This window comes from Molossus molossus, unplaced genomic scaffold (genome assembly GCF_014108415.1).
Source record: "Molossus molossus isolate mMolMol1 unplaced genomic scaffold, mMolMol1.p scaffold_m16_p_21, whole genome shotgun sequence".
NCBI classification, from domain to species: domain Eukaryota; kingdom Metazoa; phylum Chordata; class Mammalia; order Chiroptera; family Molossidae; genus Molossus; species Molossus molossus.
Window position 1 is genome coordinate 11,420,135 of NW_023425357.1, and position 18,119 is coordinate 11,438,253.

Consider the following 18,119-nt stretch of genomic DNA (forward strand, 5'->3'; position numbering starts at 1 on the left):
TGTTTCTCTCTCCCTCCCCCTCCCTCTCTAAAAATTAATAAACTACTTAAAAATAAAATATGGTAAGGAGATGGAATGGTTAGGAAAGGACTTGGGATAGTATATTTGAGCTGAGACCAAAATAGAATGAGGAAAGCCATGTGTGTAAGTGTGCCAGGCATGGCCACCTCAGGGCCTTTGCACTTGCTGTTCTGTCTGCCATGAATGTTTTCCTCCTAGATCCATATAGCTTACTCCCTCCCCTTCTTTAGGTCTTTGCTCACATGTCACCTCAGCATGGCCTTCTGTGGGCACATAAGGAAAAGTCCTGAATAGCCAAAAAGACACTTCAAATCCCTTAAAGTACTTCACACGCAGACGTGAGATGATTCTCATGAAACACTGTTATGCCTGGCACAGACCCTCAATAAAGGCTGGCTGTTTTTATGATCTTTAAAATTTTTGTGATATCAGACCTGGAATCTGTTACCTTTTCAAGTTATCCAGGGCAGGAATTTGTCTTCTCTCACAGCTGGTTCTAATGGCTGTCCAAATTCCATTTGAATGTCTCATGATGGGAAGCTCCCTCCACCTACCCCAGTACAGGGCCTAATTTGCCTCCCAGTAATTGGTCCTACTACTACACTTTGGGGCCACGGAACCTGTTTGAGTAGGGTGGATGTAGAAGGAGGGCCTCACATGTCAACCTCAGAATCTTGAAGTACATTTTAAAGGCACTGGGGAGCCATGGGACAGTCTGCAGGAGAGGGACATGGTCAGATGTGTGCTTAGAAAGACCCCAGAGGTCAGAGTAGTCAGGTTTGGGATAGAGTAATTACAGGAGTCTGTGGGAACTCAGGAGATGCCTGACCTTGGAGTGTCAGGGAAGACCTCCTACAGGAGGTGAGGCCTGACTGGTGAGAACATAGTAGAGGGAAAACCTGTGCAAAGGAATCTGGGATGTTCTGCACAATTTGACCATGGTCCTCTGCTCAAAACCCATGCCTCCCTTCCTCAGGATTAAGAGAAAACTGAGTTGAATTCTTTCATGCATTAAAAATGACTAAGTACTGCCCAGCTGGTGTGGCTCAGTGGTTGAGCTTCGACCCACGCACCAAGAAGTCGCTGGTTCGATTCCCGGTCAGGACACATGCCCAGGTTGAGAGTCCAATCCCCAGTGGGGGGGCAGCATGCAGGACGGGGGCCAATCGATTTTCTCTCTCATCGATGTTTCTATCTCCCTCTCCCTTCTCTAAAAAATCAAAAAAATAAAATCAATAAAGAAAAAAAATTACTTAGAACTTAATATATGCCTGGCTCTGCTGGGCTATGTTTTATTCTTCATTCTGTCTTACTTCACTAAAAGAAAAATATGTATATAAATTGAACCTGTATATTCCCCTGTAATTATTAGCCTCTAAGTATTAAACTTTTTATTTTATTTGTTGGGGTGGGGGAGAGTTTACTCCATCTAAAGGGCTTTGCTCAGCATCTTGCACAGTGAGTGGGGCTGGAACATCTGCTCCTGACTGGCTTCCCTGGCCTTCGTCCTGGAATACTAAGGGACTTCTGGAGGGCCCGTGCCCCACCCCCACCCACGCCTCCCATTCATCCTGGAGTGCGGAGCTGGCCCTTGATATGTGAAGACGGAATTTCCTGCCCATTTGCTCCTCACACCTTCCGGAGGCCAAACGGACTGCCCAGCTGCAACCCAAAGGGGGAGGGGCGCGGCTGCCCGGCAGATGGCGGCATTTACATACAGCTGGGAGCCCCCTTGAAGACCGGGCTCCTCGCCCTGGCGTCTGTGCATCCATGATGCGGGTTTGGGAGGATGGCGTTATCTCGGGGAGGGGAACACACACGCAAGTCCACAAAGAACCCCGGTTCTCCATGTCCACAGCTACGCCCATGGACCTCCCACACTCAGTCATTCACAACTTTGCAGACCTTCCCCTACTCCCTCCACACGGCTACCTAGACCTGCACAGACCACAAAGCCACAGGGTCATATGGACTATACCCCGTGGCCCAGGATCTCATATACTCTTACACGTGCACAGAGACGCAGCCACGCAGCCACACAACCACACAATCGTGAAGTCACATACCTCTCCATTCTCTCATGTAGGTGCTGGGGCGGGTGCGTGTACACACACACACACCCCGAATCTTAGATTGTTTACTGCCTCACACGTGGAGCCACAATCTCACCTAGACACTCAGAGTCACGAACACCCTCCAGTAGCTCTTGCTCACACCATCACCCACAGAATCTTATCTATAACCCCTCACGGTAGGGCCTAACCCTACCCCATCCTTAGCCACACAGTCGCGCCCACGACCCCACACAAGGTGATGCACACTCACCACACTGCCTGTGCCCACGACACAAACTTAGGTCGCTCCAGCATGCATCCTTTCCCCTCGACCTCCCCCCCCCAGGGTCTCCTGGAGCCCCGCGACCGCTTGAAGGGGCGGGGCCGTCCCCTCAGATATAAAGCTCCTGAGCCAGCAGCTGCGGCTCCTCAGACCCCAGAAAGGCCATGGTCGGCCCGTGGATGCCCCAACTCCTGTCCCGGACGGTGATCCTGGCGCTCTTTTTCCTTCCCCAGGTCAGAGCGGGGTGGAAAGGGATGGATGGAGGGGGTGAGAGCCGGAGGTCTTGGGGAGGAGGTGCGGGGCGGACTGGGCGCGTGGGTACCCGCGGTCCGGTCACCCTGTGCCCCCTCCGCTCCAGGCGCGGCCGGCCGGCGTCTTCGAGCTTCAGATCCACTCTTTTCGGCCGGGACCAGGCCCGGGGGCCCCCAAGCCCCCCTGCAGCGCCGGGGGGCCCTGCCGCCTCTTCTTCAGAGTCTGCCTGAAGCCAGGGGTCTCCGAGGAGGCCGCGGAGTCTCCGTGCGCCCTGGGTGCGGCGCTGAACGCGCGTGGACCGGTCTACACCGAGCAGCCCCGGGCTCCAGCGCCTGACCTGCCGCTGCCCGCCGGCCTCATGCGCGTGCCCTTCCGGGATGCCTGGCCAGTGAGACCCGGCCCCGGGGCACCCCCGTGCTGGGTTCCTTACCCAAACCTGGACCTCTTTCTGTCCTCCCAACTTCCAAGGTCCAAGCCCTGTCCCCCACATTCCAAATCCCCAGACCAGTAACTCGACCACTTCAAAACTCCCTTTCTCAGAACCATAAACCCTACCCATTGGGGACCCCAACTTTTCTGACTCCAACTTGCCCTCTAGGTATCCAAAATGTTATGATCCCAGCCCTGCATCTTGGGACCCCAAATTCCCAGAACCTCCCAACTCACCCTTTGGAAATCATAAATTCACAGAACCCTGCCTCTGTTCCTTGGGAATCCCTAAATACTGGGATTCTTATATTTATCTCCCATCTCACTGCACCTAGGGACGCTCCCACACTCTGTCTTGGAGACCCCCAATCTCCTCTCACCTTATCCCTTCTTAGATCTTTCTGTTGGGGCCTGTATTCATGACTCTTTCACCTCCAAAATCCCTTCTCCCATCCCACAACCCCAAAAGCACAGAGGTGAACAGACCTGTATTTGAATTTTAGACCTTTGTCCTTTGGGGCAAGTACCTTTTCCTTTTCTGGCCTCAGTTTCCTCATCTGTCACATGGGGACATCATGGTACCTCACGAGTCCCTTTGGAGGGATTCAACCTGGTTATCTTGAATATAGTCCTTACCAAGCGCTCAATAAAAAAAAAAAAAAAAAAAAAAAAAAAAAGCCAAAACTGCCATTCCTCCCCTGAGCCAGCACCTTGGGGAACTGTCCCTTGCCTGCCTGGTGCCTGGAATGGGCATCACCCTTAACCTCTGGCCTTCATCAAGTCCCCCTGACCACTGTTTTTCATTCTTTCCTCTCACCCTTCCAGGGCACCTTCTCTCTCATCATTGAAACCTGGAGAGAAGAGTTAGGAGAGCAGATTGGAGGTGAGTGTCGTCAGTTTTGGGACTATTGTGTAGTGTGTGAGTTGGGGCTCAACATCAGGTCCAGGAGAGTGACTTGGGGCAGTCTGTAGGGTGAGGCATCCACAGGCTTGCTGGGCCCATAATGTCATCAGAGCTCCTGGAGGGTCATGCTGGGTGTTGATAGCTCCAGGGCTCTTGGAACATCGATAGAGCAATGTCCTGGTCCTGGGTGTAGGAGTCTGTGGTCCTGGGTGTAGGCGTCTGTGGTCCATGGAGGAAGCACTTACTATCTTGGAACTGAAGCCATCAGAGCAGGACAGGGCATCTCACAATGACAGTCATGCTCTGTCACCATCTAATTTTGAGAACCAAGGATACGTTACTTTTGGTTCTTGTAGACGAAGCTCTGTTAGTGTGTCTGTATAGAGGTCCCAGGGAGCATGGGCGGTTGCAATTTTATTTTATTTTTTGCATTTATCCTCAGATAGAACAGGAGGGAGAGAATGAGGAAGAGAGAGAGAGAAACATTGATGTGAGAGAGACACATCTACTAGTTGCCACCCACATGACCCCAACCAGGGCCGGGGACAATCTGCAATCGAGAACCTGGGACTCTCCGGTCCGCGGGCCAACTTTCCAACTGCTGAGCCAAACCGGCCAGGGCTGTTGCAATTTTTTTTTTTTTTTTATCCTCACCCGAGGACATTTTTTGTTCAGGTAGAGTGGGAGGGAGAGAGAGGAACAGAGAGAGAGAGAGAAACATCGATGTGAAAGGAACACATCAAGTGGCTGCCACCCGCACAACCAACCAGGGCCGGGGACAAACTTGTTGCAATTTTATCAGAGAAAATATTGAGAAAAAGTTTCAGGGAGGGATATGGGGTGACCTTATCCTTAATTTGAGGGGACTTTGGTGTCATGTAAGGCCCACGTGGGGATTCTGTCATCATTTTGATATAGAAAACTGTGGTACAATATTAGAGTTTGCCCTGGCCGGTTTGGCTCAGTGGTTGGAGCATCGGCCCGTGGACCAGAGAGTCCTGGGTTCGGTTCCCGCTAGGGGCACATACCAAAAAAAAAAGTAAAAGTGAAATTATAAAAGTCCCACAAAAATTTCTTTAAAAAATATATAGATTGGGGTTTGACAGCCTTGCTGGGGGGAAACTGCCACTCTCTCAGTATCCTAAGGCATCAAGCAATAAGGGTAATTTATGATTTAGTAATTGGGTCTCTGTTACCATTTTGATATAGGAAGATCCCAAGGCAATTTGGGGGTATTATGACCTCACTTCAAAAGACCTGTTATTGCCTCAGAGGTTAGCGTGTCGGCCCCTGGACCACGGGTTGCGGGTTCTATTCCCAGTCAAGGGCAGTACCTGGGTTGCAGGTTTGAGCCCCGCCCGTGTTAGGCTCAGGAGGCAACCAACTGATGTGTCTCTCTCATATCAATGTCGCTCTGTTTTAAAAAATCCTCACCAGAGGCTATTTTTCCATTTATCTTCAGATAGAGTGGGAGGGTGAGAGAGAGAGAAACATCGATGTGAAAGCGACACATTGGTTGCCTCCCACTGTCCCACAGGACCCCACCAGGGCCGGGGTGACGGCAACCAAGGTGTGTGCCCTTGGCCAGAATCAAACCTGAGACCCTTCGGTGCTCCGACTGATGCTCTAAACCGCTGAGCCAAACCGGCCGGGGCGATGTCTCTCTTTCTCCCTCCCTTCCACTCTCTCTCTAAAGAAAAAAAAAGAAAGAAAGAAAAAAGAGAAGAAAAATCAATGGGAAAATATCCTCGAACTAGGATTAACAACAACAGTAAAAGACCCGTTATTGTTCCTTAGCTGTATCGAGATATCAAATGTCACAGGGTGTTAGCGGTCTCACCCTAATATACAAAGATCGTGGGACAAACTCTGCGGTATTTCGGCTTCTATGGAAGAACTGTGATCATCATGATGGTCACTAGGTACTAGATGGGATCGCGACATCAAGGATCCCAGGGCGCATTCGGGGTTCACTGGCATCACTAAGATGTAACTGGCATTCTCAGGCTGAAAGGGGGTGCTTTGGCCGCGCTAAGAGGGGCCAGGAAGAATGCGGGCGCCCTTTGACTCTACAGCGAGGCTGGGTGCAGCCGCGACCCGGCCGGGCCCATTCCAGCGACACGCTCTTCTCCCCGCAGGTCCCGCCTGGAGCCTGCTGGCGCGCGTGGCCGGCCGGCGCCGCCTGGCGGCCGGGAGCCCTTGGGCTCAGGACGTGCAGCGCGCAGGCGCCTGGGAGCTGCGCTTCTCCTACCGAGCGCGCTGCGAGCCGCCGGCCGTCGGGGCCGCGTGCGCGCGCCTCTGCCGCTCGCGCAGCGCCCCCTCGCGGTGCGGCCCGGGACTGCTCCCCTGCGTGCCGGTCGAGGACGAGTGCGAGGCGCCGCGTGAGTCCTGCGTTTTGCCCCAACTCATCCCTTGCCCTTCTAGCTCCATTCATCGTCCCCGGGCCTCTTTTGCACCCCGGTTGCCCTCTTCTGGGAACTGGGAGCTCGAGAACCCTCCCCAGGTACCCCAGGACCCCACTCTGGGAAACGAGGGAATGCCGTTGACTGCTGTCCATGTACCCCAAGCCCCACTCTAGTTTCACTCGTGGGCCTTAGCTCCCTCCCATGATCCAGTTACCTGCTTCTGGAAAACTGAGGACCATAGGCTTCTCTCCAGCCCTGCCTGGGCACTGCAGTCCCCTTCCCTCTTCCTAGCCCGCTTGTTGCCCCAAATAGAAACCCCATACCCATTTCCAATTCTGGTACCCCCCTTCCTCCCCTAACCCATACCCACACCTCTTTCCAGATGCTAGGACCACCACAGCTCTTCTACTCCAGGGGCTCTCTCGAAGCCCCACCTAGGAACTTTGGAAACCCCTCGGAGTCCCCCCCAAAGGATCCTTCATCCTTCCTCCCTGTAAACACAGGCCAGAGCCCTTTGTTTTCTTTCTTTTTTTTTTAAATCCTCACCCTAGGACACTTTTGCATTCATCTTCAGGTAGAGCGGGAGGGAGAGAGGGAGGAAAAGAGAGAGAGAAACATTGATGTGAGAGAGACACATCGAGTGGTTGCCGCACACACAACCCCAACCAGGCCCGGGGACAAACTGCAACTGAGGTAGTGCCCTTAGCGGGGACCAAACCTGGGTCTCTCTGGACTGCAGGCCGATGCCCTAACCACTGAGCAAAACCGGCCAGGGGCAGATCCCATTGCTTTCTAAAGCTTGAGATCCTCGACCTCCATCCTGGGAATCCTTAGAACACTCCCCAAATTTCTAAGCCCCACCAAAGCTCCTAGGACTGCTGGGCTAATCCAGGTCTTTCCACCTGCCGTAATCCAAGGCCCTCCCACCTCCCCTAAAAGGCCAGGGTCCCTCTCCAAGCTCAGACCTGAGAGTTCCCACTCCATTCTTCATCCATGAGCACAGACTCTGGAGCCCAATGGCCTGGGCCCAACTCCTCTACTTTCTAGCTGGGCGAGTCATCCCACCTCTCCGGGCGTCAGTTTCCCGTCTGTTAACTGGGGGTTGCTATATCATCTAGCCCAGAGGGTTGTCTGTCACAGGACAAAACAAGGTGGTAGCACAGAAAGCACTTAGAAACCGCTCTGATTTCTATCCTCTTGACTCTGCCCTCATCAATATTCTTCTTCCCTCTGCCTCTCTGTCCCCCATAGCGGCATGCCGAGCTGGCTGCAGCCCGGAGCATGGCTTCTGTGAGCGGCCTGATGAATGTCAATGCCTGGAGGGTTGGACTGGGCCTCTCTGCACAGTCCCTGTGTCCACCAGCACCTGTCTCAGCTCCAGGGGCCCGTCCTCGGCTGTCACTGGATGCCTCGTCTCCAGTCCTGGGCCCTGTGATGGGAATCCGTGTGCCAATGGGGGCAGCTGTAGTGTTAGTATCACCCCCCTCCCAACTTATCCTGATCAATAATTTACCCTGGGAGTTCCCACCCCCCCCTGACCGGGGCTCCATGAGACAGCAGCCTGGGGAGGGCTCGAGTAGCTGTCAGGGGAGGGCTTCCAGAGGTGTCCAGTCTGCATCTAGGATGAGGTGTTAGGAATGGTATTGGGCAGAGTAGACCCAGTGGCTGGCACCTAAGGGTGTGGTATGGGAACGATGAGTCCTGTGGGGGCCACAAACTGTCCCTCCTGTGGGACAGAGAACAACTCTGGACTCAAGGTAGGGAGCGGTGGGGCCAGGTGGTGTGGGATTTGGGGTGAGGGCACCTCAGAGAGGGCTTCCTGGAGATGGGCCCAGGGCTAGGGCTTCGGAAGTCCATTTGGCTGCGGGTAGGTGACTGGAGAGCGTGGACCAGGTAAGCGGCCTGGGGTAAGCACAGGTGTGGCTGTGGGGGTGAGCCTGGTGTGTACCGGGATAATGTAGAGCCCAGAGTGGGCCCCCTGGACACTGCCAGCCCGGAACAAGGAGACACACTCAGGGTTCAAGTTAGGGGGAGAGCCTGTGAAGGGGAGGTCCAGGGAAGGCTCCGTGGAGGAGGGGGGCTCAGAGCTAGAAGCTCAAAGTAAGACTGGCTGTGCAGACAGAATTGGGGAGGGCAGACTAGGCAGGCAGCATTTGGTAGGCAAAGGTGTAGAGGTGGGAATGGGTTCTCTCTGGGCCTCCAGAGTCTCCTCCCTGTGGGGTTGGATGGGCAGACACAGAAACATGGAATGGAGGGACATGTTGTCTTGGGAGGACTTTCCAGGTGAGGCCCCTGCATGCTGGGAGGTGGGACCTGACAAGGAGCAGCCCCCATGGTTAAGACTAAGGAGGGGGGTGGGATTTTGCTCCAGGGAGACCTCAATCCGGTCCTCTTGCTCTTGCCCAGGAGACACCCGGGTCCTTCGAATGTGCTTGTCCCCGTGGGTTTTACGGGTTGCAGTGTGAGGTGAGCGGGGTGACATGTGCTGATGGACCTTGTTTCAATGGTGGCTTGTGTGTGGGAGGTGCAGACCCCAATTCTGCCTACATATGCCACTGCCCGCCTGGGTTCCAAGGCTCCAACTGTGAGAAGAGGGTGGACCGGTGCAGCCTGCAGCCCTGCCGGAATGGTGAGGTGGGGAGACCAGAATGTCAGGGATGGGGGTGGGGGTCCCTGCATGGTCAGTGGGCAAAGGCGGGGCTTGGTTCACACAGTCCCGGGTGGCAACCCTGGCTTTGCCTCCTTTAGCCCTGTGGCCTGGAGAAGTGCCCCTCTTCCCAGCCTCAGTTTGTTCTGTCAAATGGGTGAGGTGATATTCCTAGCTCATGGATATTTATTGAGCATCTACAGTGCGCTAGACTTTGTTCTAGGCACTGGAGATACAGCAGGGAATGAAATCCAAACCCCTGTACTCGTAGAGCTGGTGGGACAGATAGACAATAAACAAGACAAATAAGTAAATTATGTGGGAGGTTAGATGGTGATAAAAACTAAGAAAAATAAAGCCAGAAACAGGGTGGGAAGTATGTACGAGGGGGCAGGTTGACATTTTAGCTAGAATGATTAGGGAAAACCTTGCTGAAGGTAGTGAGGGAGGGAGCACTGTGGGGACCTGGGGAAAGACTGTGTTCCAGGTGAGGGAACAGCACGTTGTAAAGACCCTGAGGTAGGGAGGTGCCCAGTGCAGCTGAAGACCACAGGGAAGCCCGTGGGGCTGGGGCGGTGAGTGAGGGGAGCGTGGTGGGAGTGGAGGTCGGGGAGGTGACCAGGACCGATCCTGTGGAACTTCATGGGCCATAGGGGAGGATTCTGGTTTTACCCAGAGAAAGATGGAGCCACAGGAGATGTGAGAGCAGTGGAGAGACCTGATTTGAATTCGATGTTAAAAGTTTAAATATGAATGTAAAGGGTTTGGTGCATTCTTATGATAATGAATTTTCACCAAAACACTGAGTCCTCATTGGGGGGCTGAGTGGTACTAGGGACCCAGCAGTGACCAGGGCAGTCCTGGGTCCTGCCTTCATGGGGGAACCTGCCCAAAGGATCACCCTCGGCTAGAGCCGAGTGGCCAGGGTTGTGCTGGGCGCATGCAGGCTGGGCGGAGGAAGCGTCCTGGAGGAGGAGGCATCTGAGCAGAGGCCTGAAGGCTGAGCTCGGGAGGAGAGATGTGCAAAGAATGGGAGAGAAGAAGGGAAGCTAAAGGGAGGAGGCACGGGCAAAGGCCAGGTGGTTCTGGAATTCTCCATGATCTAAGTACGGTGGAAGCCCAGAGAAAGAGACGCAGCCAGGCCACGAGGCTGAGTTCATCAAGACGTCGGGGCGGGCAGGGAGCTCCAGGCACAGAGTTAGGTGGAGACAGAGCGGGGGTGGGGGTGGGGGCTCCCTCTCTAGGGCCGCGCCCTGACGCCCCTTCCCCCAGGCGGGCTCTGCCTGGACCTGGGCCACGCCCTGCGCTGCAGCTGCCGCGCCGGCTTCGCGGGGCCACGCTGCGAGCACGACTTGGACGACTGCGCCGGCCGCGCCTGCGCCAACGGCGGCACGTGCCTGGAAGGCGGTGGCGCGCGCCGCTGCTCCTGCGCACTAGGCTTCGGCGGCCGAGACTGCCGCGAGCGCGCCGACCCCTGCGCCGCGCGGCCCTGCGCCCACGGCGGCCGCTGCTACGCCCACTTCTCCGGCCTGGTCTGCGCCTGCGCGCCCGGCTACATGGGCGCGCGCTGCGAGTTCCCCGTGCGCTCGGACGGCGCGGACGACGACGACAGCGCAGGCGCGTTGCCCGCGGCCCCGCCAGGCCTCAGGCAGGGTGACCCACAGCGCTTCCTTTTGCCGCCGGCCTTGGGGCTGCTGGTGGCCGCCGGGTTGGCCGGCGCTGCGCTCCTGTTGGTCCATGTGCGACGCTGTGGCCCTGGCCGAGAGACTGGGTCTCGCTTGCTGGCGGGGACCCCGGAGCCATCGGTCCTGGCGCTCCCTGATGAACTCAACAACTTGAGGACGCAGGAGGGTTCCGGGGATGGCCGGAGGTGAGGCTGGCCGCAGAGGATGCCTTGTTCCTCCGCGCTGCTTGCGACAATTCCCTTTGTGCTGTCGGCCGGATTCCTTGATGGGCCTTCCTGAGTGCCCTTCCTGTCGTCCCCGCGCCAGCCCTTTTCTGATTGGGTCCTTCCACAGTTCCCCCAGGTGGCTTTGGGTTCCCCTCGGTGGTGGTGACCCGATCTGAGAATTTAAAGAGCCTGGGTCTTACTGTTTTTTCCTCGCAGCGCTTCGGTAGACTGGACTCTCTCTGAAGATGGAGACTCAGGAGAGATTTACATCATCTCTGCTCCTTCGGCCTATGCTCGGGAGGTAGCTACCCCGTCCACTCCCTCTGCAAACATGTGCAGCCGGGGGAAGGCAGCCCCTGCTCTGCCTGTAGTCCTCCGTTACCATGTCTGTACAGTGAGGCGGGTAGTCTTTGGAAGGCCCTTAACCCACTTTTCAGTTCTGAGTCAATTTAATTCCATCGGTAGCCCTCTTGCTGCTACCTTCTCTTTGGAAGACCTTTGGGCTTCAGGAGGTCGGGGGGGGGGGGGGGGGCGGATCCTCAGGCAGACCTTCTCTACTGATTCTACTGATTTCCCCTCACTGGGGCGGGGGCGAGGGCGGGGGTGGGGGGGGGGCAGCCCATTCTAATGCCTCCTACTCATTTTGTTTCTAGGCCTGACCTGCTCCTTCTCCATCAGTGCCCGGAGACAGAGCCTGGATATTTTTGTATTTACTTGATGGTGCCCAACCAATCTCTGTCTCAGATACTTTGGAGTTCAAGCTGGAAGGGGTGTCTTGGAGAATTTTACCATTGGAAGTACATAATGGTTATTTATACCCCCCCCCCCCTTCTCTCTCTCCAGAGACATCTATAAAGACTCTTATTTTGATCAGCTTTGACTCATCAGGGTGTGTGCTTTGTATTTGGTGTTGGGGCTGCTCCATCTCGTTTTCACTCTGGGGTGAAGCTAAGAGCAGCCTCAGTCTGGCACATTTCCAGGCATTATGGGAAAGGGAATAGCGGACCATGTGCTGAGGCTCATAACATTTCTGCTCCGGTTGTATTGGTTGAAGTAAGTCGCATGGCTAAGCCTGGTATCTGTGGGGCAGTAAGTAAATCCTCTCTGAGGGAGGAACAGTGAATATTTTGAATGGAATAGAATCTGCCGCAGATATATACCCAGGAGAGAGATTGCCAATTTCACCAAGTATTGACAGATTGCTTCCTCAGTCCACACCCACCATGATGTACAAGAATTCCTGGGGAGACTGTCTTTTCTCTGTGCACACCTTTGTTCTATTTAAAAAGTTTTCCCACAAATACATATGTTTGTTTTGGAAACCCTCAGGAAGGGTTTCCTGTGACATCACCAGGTAACAACTTTTTCTTTCTTTTTTTTTTATCGTCACCCGAGGACACTCTTCGATATTTTGTTCAGATAGAGTGGGAGGGGGAGAGAGAGAGAAAGAAACATTGACGTGAAAGGGACACATCGAGTGGTTGCCACCCACACGACCCAACCAGGGCCGGGGACAAACTGCAACCAAGGTACATGCCCTTAGTGGGAACTGAACCCGGGTCTCTCTGGACCACAGGCTGATGCTCTAACCGCTAAGCCAAACTGGCCAGGGCAACTTTTTCTTTCTTAATGTTATCAGGTAGAATAGCAGACTGACTCCTGTTGTCTCTAAGGGAGGTGCACTAAGATCTGCTTATGTTAAAAATTTTAGATATCGGCAGTTTAATATAGTTCAACTGAATACCAACTTACAGGAAATTCAGAGGATACAAAGACATGTTATGTAACATAATGGGGATGAGCAAAATCCAGACTGTGGGATTCTATGGGATACATGGTTGGCTTCTGCAAGAAATAATTAGCATTGCACTTCCTATCCACTAGAATGACTAGTCACGGTGACAGACAAAAACAAGTGTTGGCAAGGATGTGGAAAAATGGGGACTGTCATACACTGCTGGTGGAATGTAAAATGGTGAAGCCCCTTTGGAAAACTGGCAGTTAAAAAAAAAAATTAAACACAATTACCATATGGCCCAGCACCTCTACTTCTAGGTATCTACCCAAGATATACACATACAAAAACTTGCATGCAGATATTCACAGTGGCATTATTCAGAATTGCCAAAATATGGGAGCAACCCAAGTATCCAACTGGTGAGTGAATAAACAATAGAGTCTATCCCTACAGTGGAATATTATTCAGCCATAGAAAGGATTGAAGTACTGTACATATTACCACTTGAAAACACACTAATGGAAGGTGCTGGTCACATATGATTCCATTGATATGAAATGTGCAGAAGAGGCAAATCTATAGGGACAGAAAGTCGATTAGTGTTTGCCTGAGTCTGGGGGAGGGGCTGGGGATTCACTGTAAACAGGCAAAAGGGATCATATTAAGGTGATGGAAATATTCTAAAAACAATCATGGTGATGGTGCACAACTTGGTCAATTTACTACAAATCTTTGAGCTATATACTTAAAACAGGTTAATTTTGTGATCTGTAAGTTATACCCCAATCATTTTGTTTTATTAAAAAAAAACAATTTATAATTTTGTTTACTAAAAAAAGCAAATAATTGCTCTGGCCGGTCTGGCTTGGTTGGAGCATCATCCTGTGCACTGAAGGGTCGTGGGTTTGATTCCTGGTCATTGCCATGTGGGAGACAACTGATCAATATTTCTCAGGTCTATGTTTCTCTCCCTCTCTCTAAAATCAATCAATCAATCAATCTACAATTATCAAGGGAGGAAAAGGAATGAAAAACCTATAAGCGAAAAGAGACTTGAAAGATGAACAGAAAAACTGTAAAAGGAGTAACAATGCATCCTGGCCAGTGTGGCTCAGTTGGTTGAGTGGCATCCCATGCACCAAGAGGTCCCTGGTTCCATTCCTGGTCAGAGTACATGCCTGGGTTGTGGACTGGGTCCCCAGTAGGGGGTGTGCAGGAGGCAGCTGATTGATATTTTTCTCCCATCGATGTTTCTATCTCCCGCCCCACCTCTGAAATGAATAAAAACGTTTTTGTTTTTTTTAAAGTAATGATGTGATTGCCATAAAAGCCAGCATAATGTTGAGGTGGTCAGGTGACACGGGAACTGAGTTGGGAGGGTGCATGCAGAGGGAACACAGGAAGCCTCTGTCTTCTGACACAGGTGGTGGTTATAGGGATGTCTGCCTTATAGTAGCTCCTTATGTTATAGAAGTTCTTTTATGCAGCTTTCTGCATTTGTGTTACATTTAACAAAAATGTTTCTAAAAACAGGCAGTTGTATCAGTTATCAATTGCCCTGATAGTGCTGCATAAGCTCAGTGACATAGAACATTAAACATTTATTTTTGGTGCCCAGTCTACAGGTTGGCTGGGGTTCTTTTGCTCTGGGCTGTGCTGATCTGGGAGGGGCTCTGCGGTGGGCTGGGAGCTGGCTGCCGCAGCTCTGCTCTGCTCCCCTCCACTCCACCCGCAGCAGCCTGGCCCTGGCTTATGCTCATGGCTGAGGCAGGGGTCCTAGAGAGAACGGATGCCATTGAACATGTCACTTCCCCCTCATCCTACTGGCTAAAGCAAGTCACAAGGCCAGCCCAAGTTCTGGGAGTGGAGAAGCACTCTTGTTGGGGGAAGGTACAGTCCCATTCCAAGGCATGGGTGGGGGAGGGTGGGGAAGGGTGGAGAACTGGGGCCACTTCTGCAGTCAGTCTCCAACACTGGAGCGCCTTCCCCCTCCCCTTTGGAAGGTAAACCATCCAGGCTGTTGGATATAGACACACCTTTTCTTAATGTCAAATCACTAAAAACACAAAAACAAATCAACGTGTTGCAGGTGTCGCTCAGACGAAGAATCCATTCCCGGAGGCGGTAGGAAGCAGGGCGGGCAGTGATTGCCTGTTGACTGTTGACGGCGCTGTTTTGGATGTGGGACGGAGGGGAGGTGCAACCGCCTCTCCAGGTCCTCAAATTTCCTTCCAGATGAGATGGAACAAATCTAAGTAAGAGCCAGAAGAGAGGAGGATCTGCCTTAATTTTGGGAATATCCCAAGACAGTCCACATTTAATCCTACTAGTACATTGAAAAATAGCAAGCCTACATCAGCCAATTTCCACCAATCTTCCTTCCCCATATTGCCTAGTGGGTATAGGCTTGGACTTTGGAAATGAGCAAAATCACAGGAACTGAAGAAGAAAGGACAGAGAAAAGTAACAAATGGGATATAGCAACAAATGAAGGAGTCATATTATTAGAACATCAGCCAAGAGATCTGCTTATTCCTTTAATTCAGTCAGCAGATACCACAGATTAAATAAATACCTATATATTCAGGTTTCACTATAGAGGATTTCTGTCCTGAAGAATGACTGTCATTAAAGAACAAATGGACATTGAAACAAAAGCCTATTATAAAATAATATTTAAATGGAAATTAAGAACAACATCAACACCAGCCCAGAATTCCTTCTGAGACCACTCTCGAAGTTCAGAGGCGAAGATCCTTGGCCGCCTTGAACAGCTGGCTGAGAGTGGAACTCAATTCAAAAGCAAAGCTGGCACCCTGGCCGGTTTGGCTCAGGGGTTAGGGCATCAGCCTTCAGACCCAAGGGTCACAGGGTCAATTCTAGTCAAGGGCAGGAGACAACCAATCAATGTGTCTGTCTCTCTCCCACCCTTCCACTTTATCTAAAAGTCAATGGAAAAACCATCCTCGGGTAAGGACTAACAACAACAACAAAGCAAAGCTGGAAAGATGTGCTCTCCCACCTTGGATGGGAAGAACTCAACATGTTTTGTTTTTTTTTATCCTCACCCGAGGACATTTTTCCATTTTTTGTACAGATAGAGTGGGAGGGAGAGAGAGGAAGAGAGAGAGAGAGAAACATCAACGTGAAAGGGACACATCGAGTGGCTGCCACCCGCATGACCAACCAGGGCCGGGGACAAACTGCAACCGAGGTACATGCCCCTAGCGGGAACCGAACCCAAGTCTCTCTGGACCACAGGCCAACACTCTAACCACTGAGCCAAACCAGCCAGGGCTCAACATTTTTTTTTTTTTTTTTTTTGATCAGTGACTGCACACAAACTGAAGTCAGGCAGTTGAGTCCCATAGATTTCCCCCTTTGATATAGTTCCTGGTCTAAAGGATGCCTCACCTATGGCAGTCTTGGCCCGGTCACCATACACATCCATTAGTCATCACAGGAACTGAGCTGGAGTTCTCTGATTCGCCATCACAAGGAAAGAGTCCTCTACCCAAGTCAGCAGGCCCTGCTCCACGGCTTTGCTGCAGGTTTACCTTAGAGTGGCAGCGTCCTGAACAAGGAAGGCCATCTCAGATTATTAGAGCCCACGGGGAACGGAAAGTTATTCTGGTCCAAATTGCTCGCTTTATAGGTGAAAGGAAGCAGAGAGCCCCAAAGGACTCAAGTAGAAGGCATTCCACACCAAGGGTCAACTTGTAATTTTTTTCTCTTTTGGCCAAGCTGTCAATTTTTTAGGCCAAAACTTATTGCATTTAGCACAATGGCAACAGTACATAAAGTAACATAAGTGATTGCTGAGAAAAAATAAGTAAAATAAGAAGCCTACAGATGCACAGGAGTCAGACTGCCCGGTTCAGTCTTGGTTACACCACGTATTCAAGCAAGTCATTTCACTTCTCTGGGCCTCAGTGTCCTTACTGGTAAAATGAGAATGATAACAGAATCTGCTTCAAAAAGTTGTGAGTATTAAATAATAAGCGCAAAGCATTTTATAACAGAAGTTGGCAAATAATAGGTCCTCAGTAAATGTTAGTTTTCAATATTATCTAGAAGAGGAAAGCCTATTCCCCCGAGGGCCAAACTGAAGTCCAAGATGGTGAGATTTGCTTAGCATCACACAGAAAATTGGATGTCTTTCACGATCCTCCTTGGACCCCTAGGTCAAAGGTTTAACACAGGAAGGGCTCAGGGATTGGGAAGAACAGTGGATCAGGACTCTTCTGTTTGAAACCCTACCATTGCCCGGCTGGTGTGGCTCAGCAGTTGAACATCAACCCATGTACCAGGAAGTCACCGGTTCGATTCCCGGTCAGGGCACACGCCCAGGTTGTGGGCCGGATCCCCAGTGCTGGGCATGCAGGAGGCGGCCAGTCGATGTTCTCTCTCATCGATGTTTTCATCTCTCACTCCCTCTCCCTTCCTCTCTCTCTAAAATCAATAAAGAAAAAAGAAAAAAAAGTTAAAAGAAAGAAACCTGCCATGAATCTGAATAGGGTCTGTACTTGACCTCTTAATATGGGACTAATGTCAACATCCTGTGGTTACATAAGATGTTATTACTTACGTACAGTATATGTGAAAGTTACACAAGAAGCCTCTGTGCTAGTCCCTTCCTCACACTTCTTCTAAGTGTTAAGTTAAACTAGTTCAAAATAAAAAAGAATATTTATCGGGCACCTACTGTTCCAGGCCTTGTTCTAGGAGCTGTGGATTCAGCAGAGAACAAGACAACATCCACCTGCACGAGTCCTTCCTCTGCACTGGGACTCGAGTCCCACAGCTTTCATCTCAGTCCTGGCCCGGCCACTGACTAGCTGTGGGCACGTGTGTAGCACTCAGCACTATATAAATGTAAAATCTGTTTGTGTTGTTACAATTATTTTCTAAGGTTCTCTCAGTCGCCCCTCTTCCAGGAAGCCCTCTCTGACTGCTCCAGCCTAGTGCTAGTCCCTCTTCTGGAGCCCCACAGGTTCTGCGCTTCCCTCACCATATCCCTGAGCCTCTCTGCCTGTGCCTGTGCCTCCCCACCTCAGTCCTGACCACTCCGGCTGTCACTGTTTAGTGATGGGTATGTGTCGTTCCCCCCCCCCCCACACACAGGGAGCCTGATCCCTGGGCCGGGCCTTCCCACGTGTTCTGTTCTCCAGAATCACCCAGTATGGACCGTGCACACGACAGGCACTCACACTGAACACGCGAATGTAAACGACAGTGAGGGGCGCACTGGGGCCATCTGCGTGTTCTTTATGGTTGTGGTTTGGTGGGGGGAGAGGGGACGGGAATTATTCGGTGGCATCTAGAGGTCCCGGACCCCCCCCCCCCCCCCCCCCCCGTGGAACACGGTAGAACGCAGTGTAACAGTGCCCCCTTGGGGTCACGTCTCATTGTAGAACCCTGGTGCGGCCAGGCTCTGCGCCCAAGGAGGGAGGGCAGGCGGGATCCCACCGGGTTTCCCGGGTTCCTCCGGGCCC

General features: G+C 52.1%; 1 protein-coding gene across 1 annotated transcript; it reads left to right on the forward strand.

The window, feature by feature from the left end:
- Positions 1 to 2,522: 2,522 nt before the first annotated feature.
- Positions 2,523 to 11,652, forward strand: DLL3 (delta like canonical Notch ligand 3). Its single transcript, XM_036274186.1, has 9 exons — positions 2,523 to 2,591; positions 2,717 to 2,998; positions 3,865 to 3,922; positions 6,082 to 6,324; positions 7,600 to 7,817; positions 8,755 to 8,977; positions 10,268 to 10,865; positions 11,103 to 11,187; positions 11,540 to 11,652. The coding sequence occupies exons 1-9, from the start codon at positions 2,523 to 2,525 to the stop codon at positions 11,543 to 11,545; spliced, it is 1,782 nt and encodes a 593-aa protein (XP_036130079.1). The 3' UTR covers positions 11,546 to 11,652.
- The last annotated feature ends 6,467 nt before the right edge of the window (positions 11,653 to 18,119 follow it).

Bases quoted from the DNA above. Each gene is read 5' to 3' on its own strand.
- DLL3 (XM_036274186.1), top strand. From the start codon at position 2,523: ATGGTCGGCCCGTGGATGCCCCAACTCCTGTCCCGGACGGTGATCCTG. The intron at 7,818-8,754 runs GTTAGTATCACC...GCTCTTGCCCAG, and splicing joins CCAATGGGGGCAGCTGTAGT to GAGACACCCGGGTCCTTCGA. The intron at 10,866-11,102 runs GTGAGGCTGGCC...TTTTCCTCGCAG, and splicing joins GGTTCCGGGGATGGCCGGAG to CGCTTCGGTAGACTGGACTC.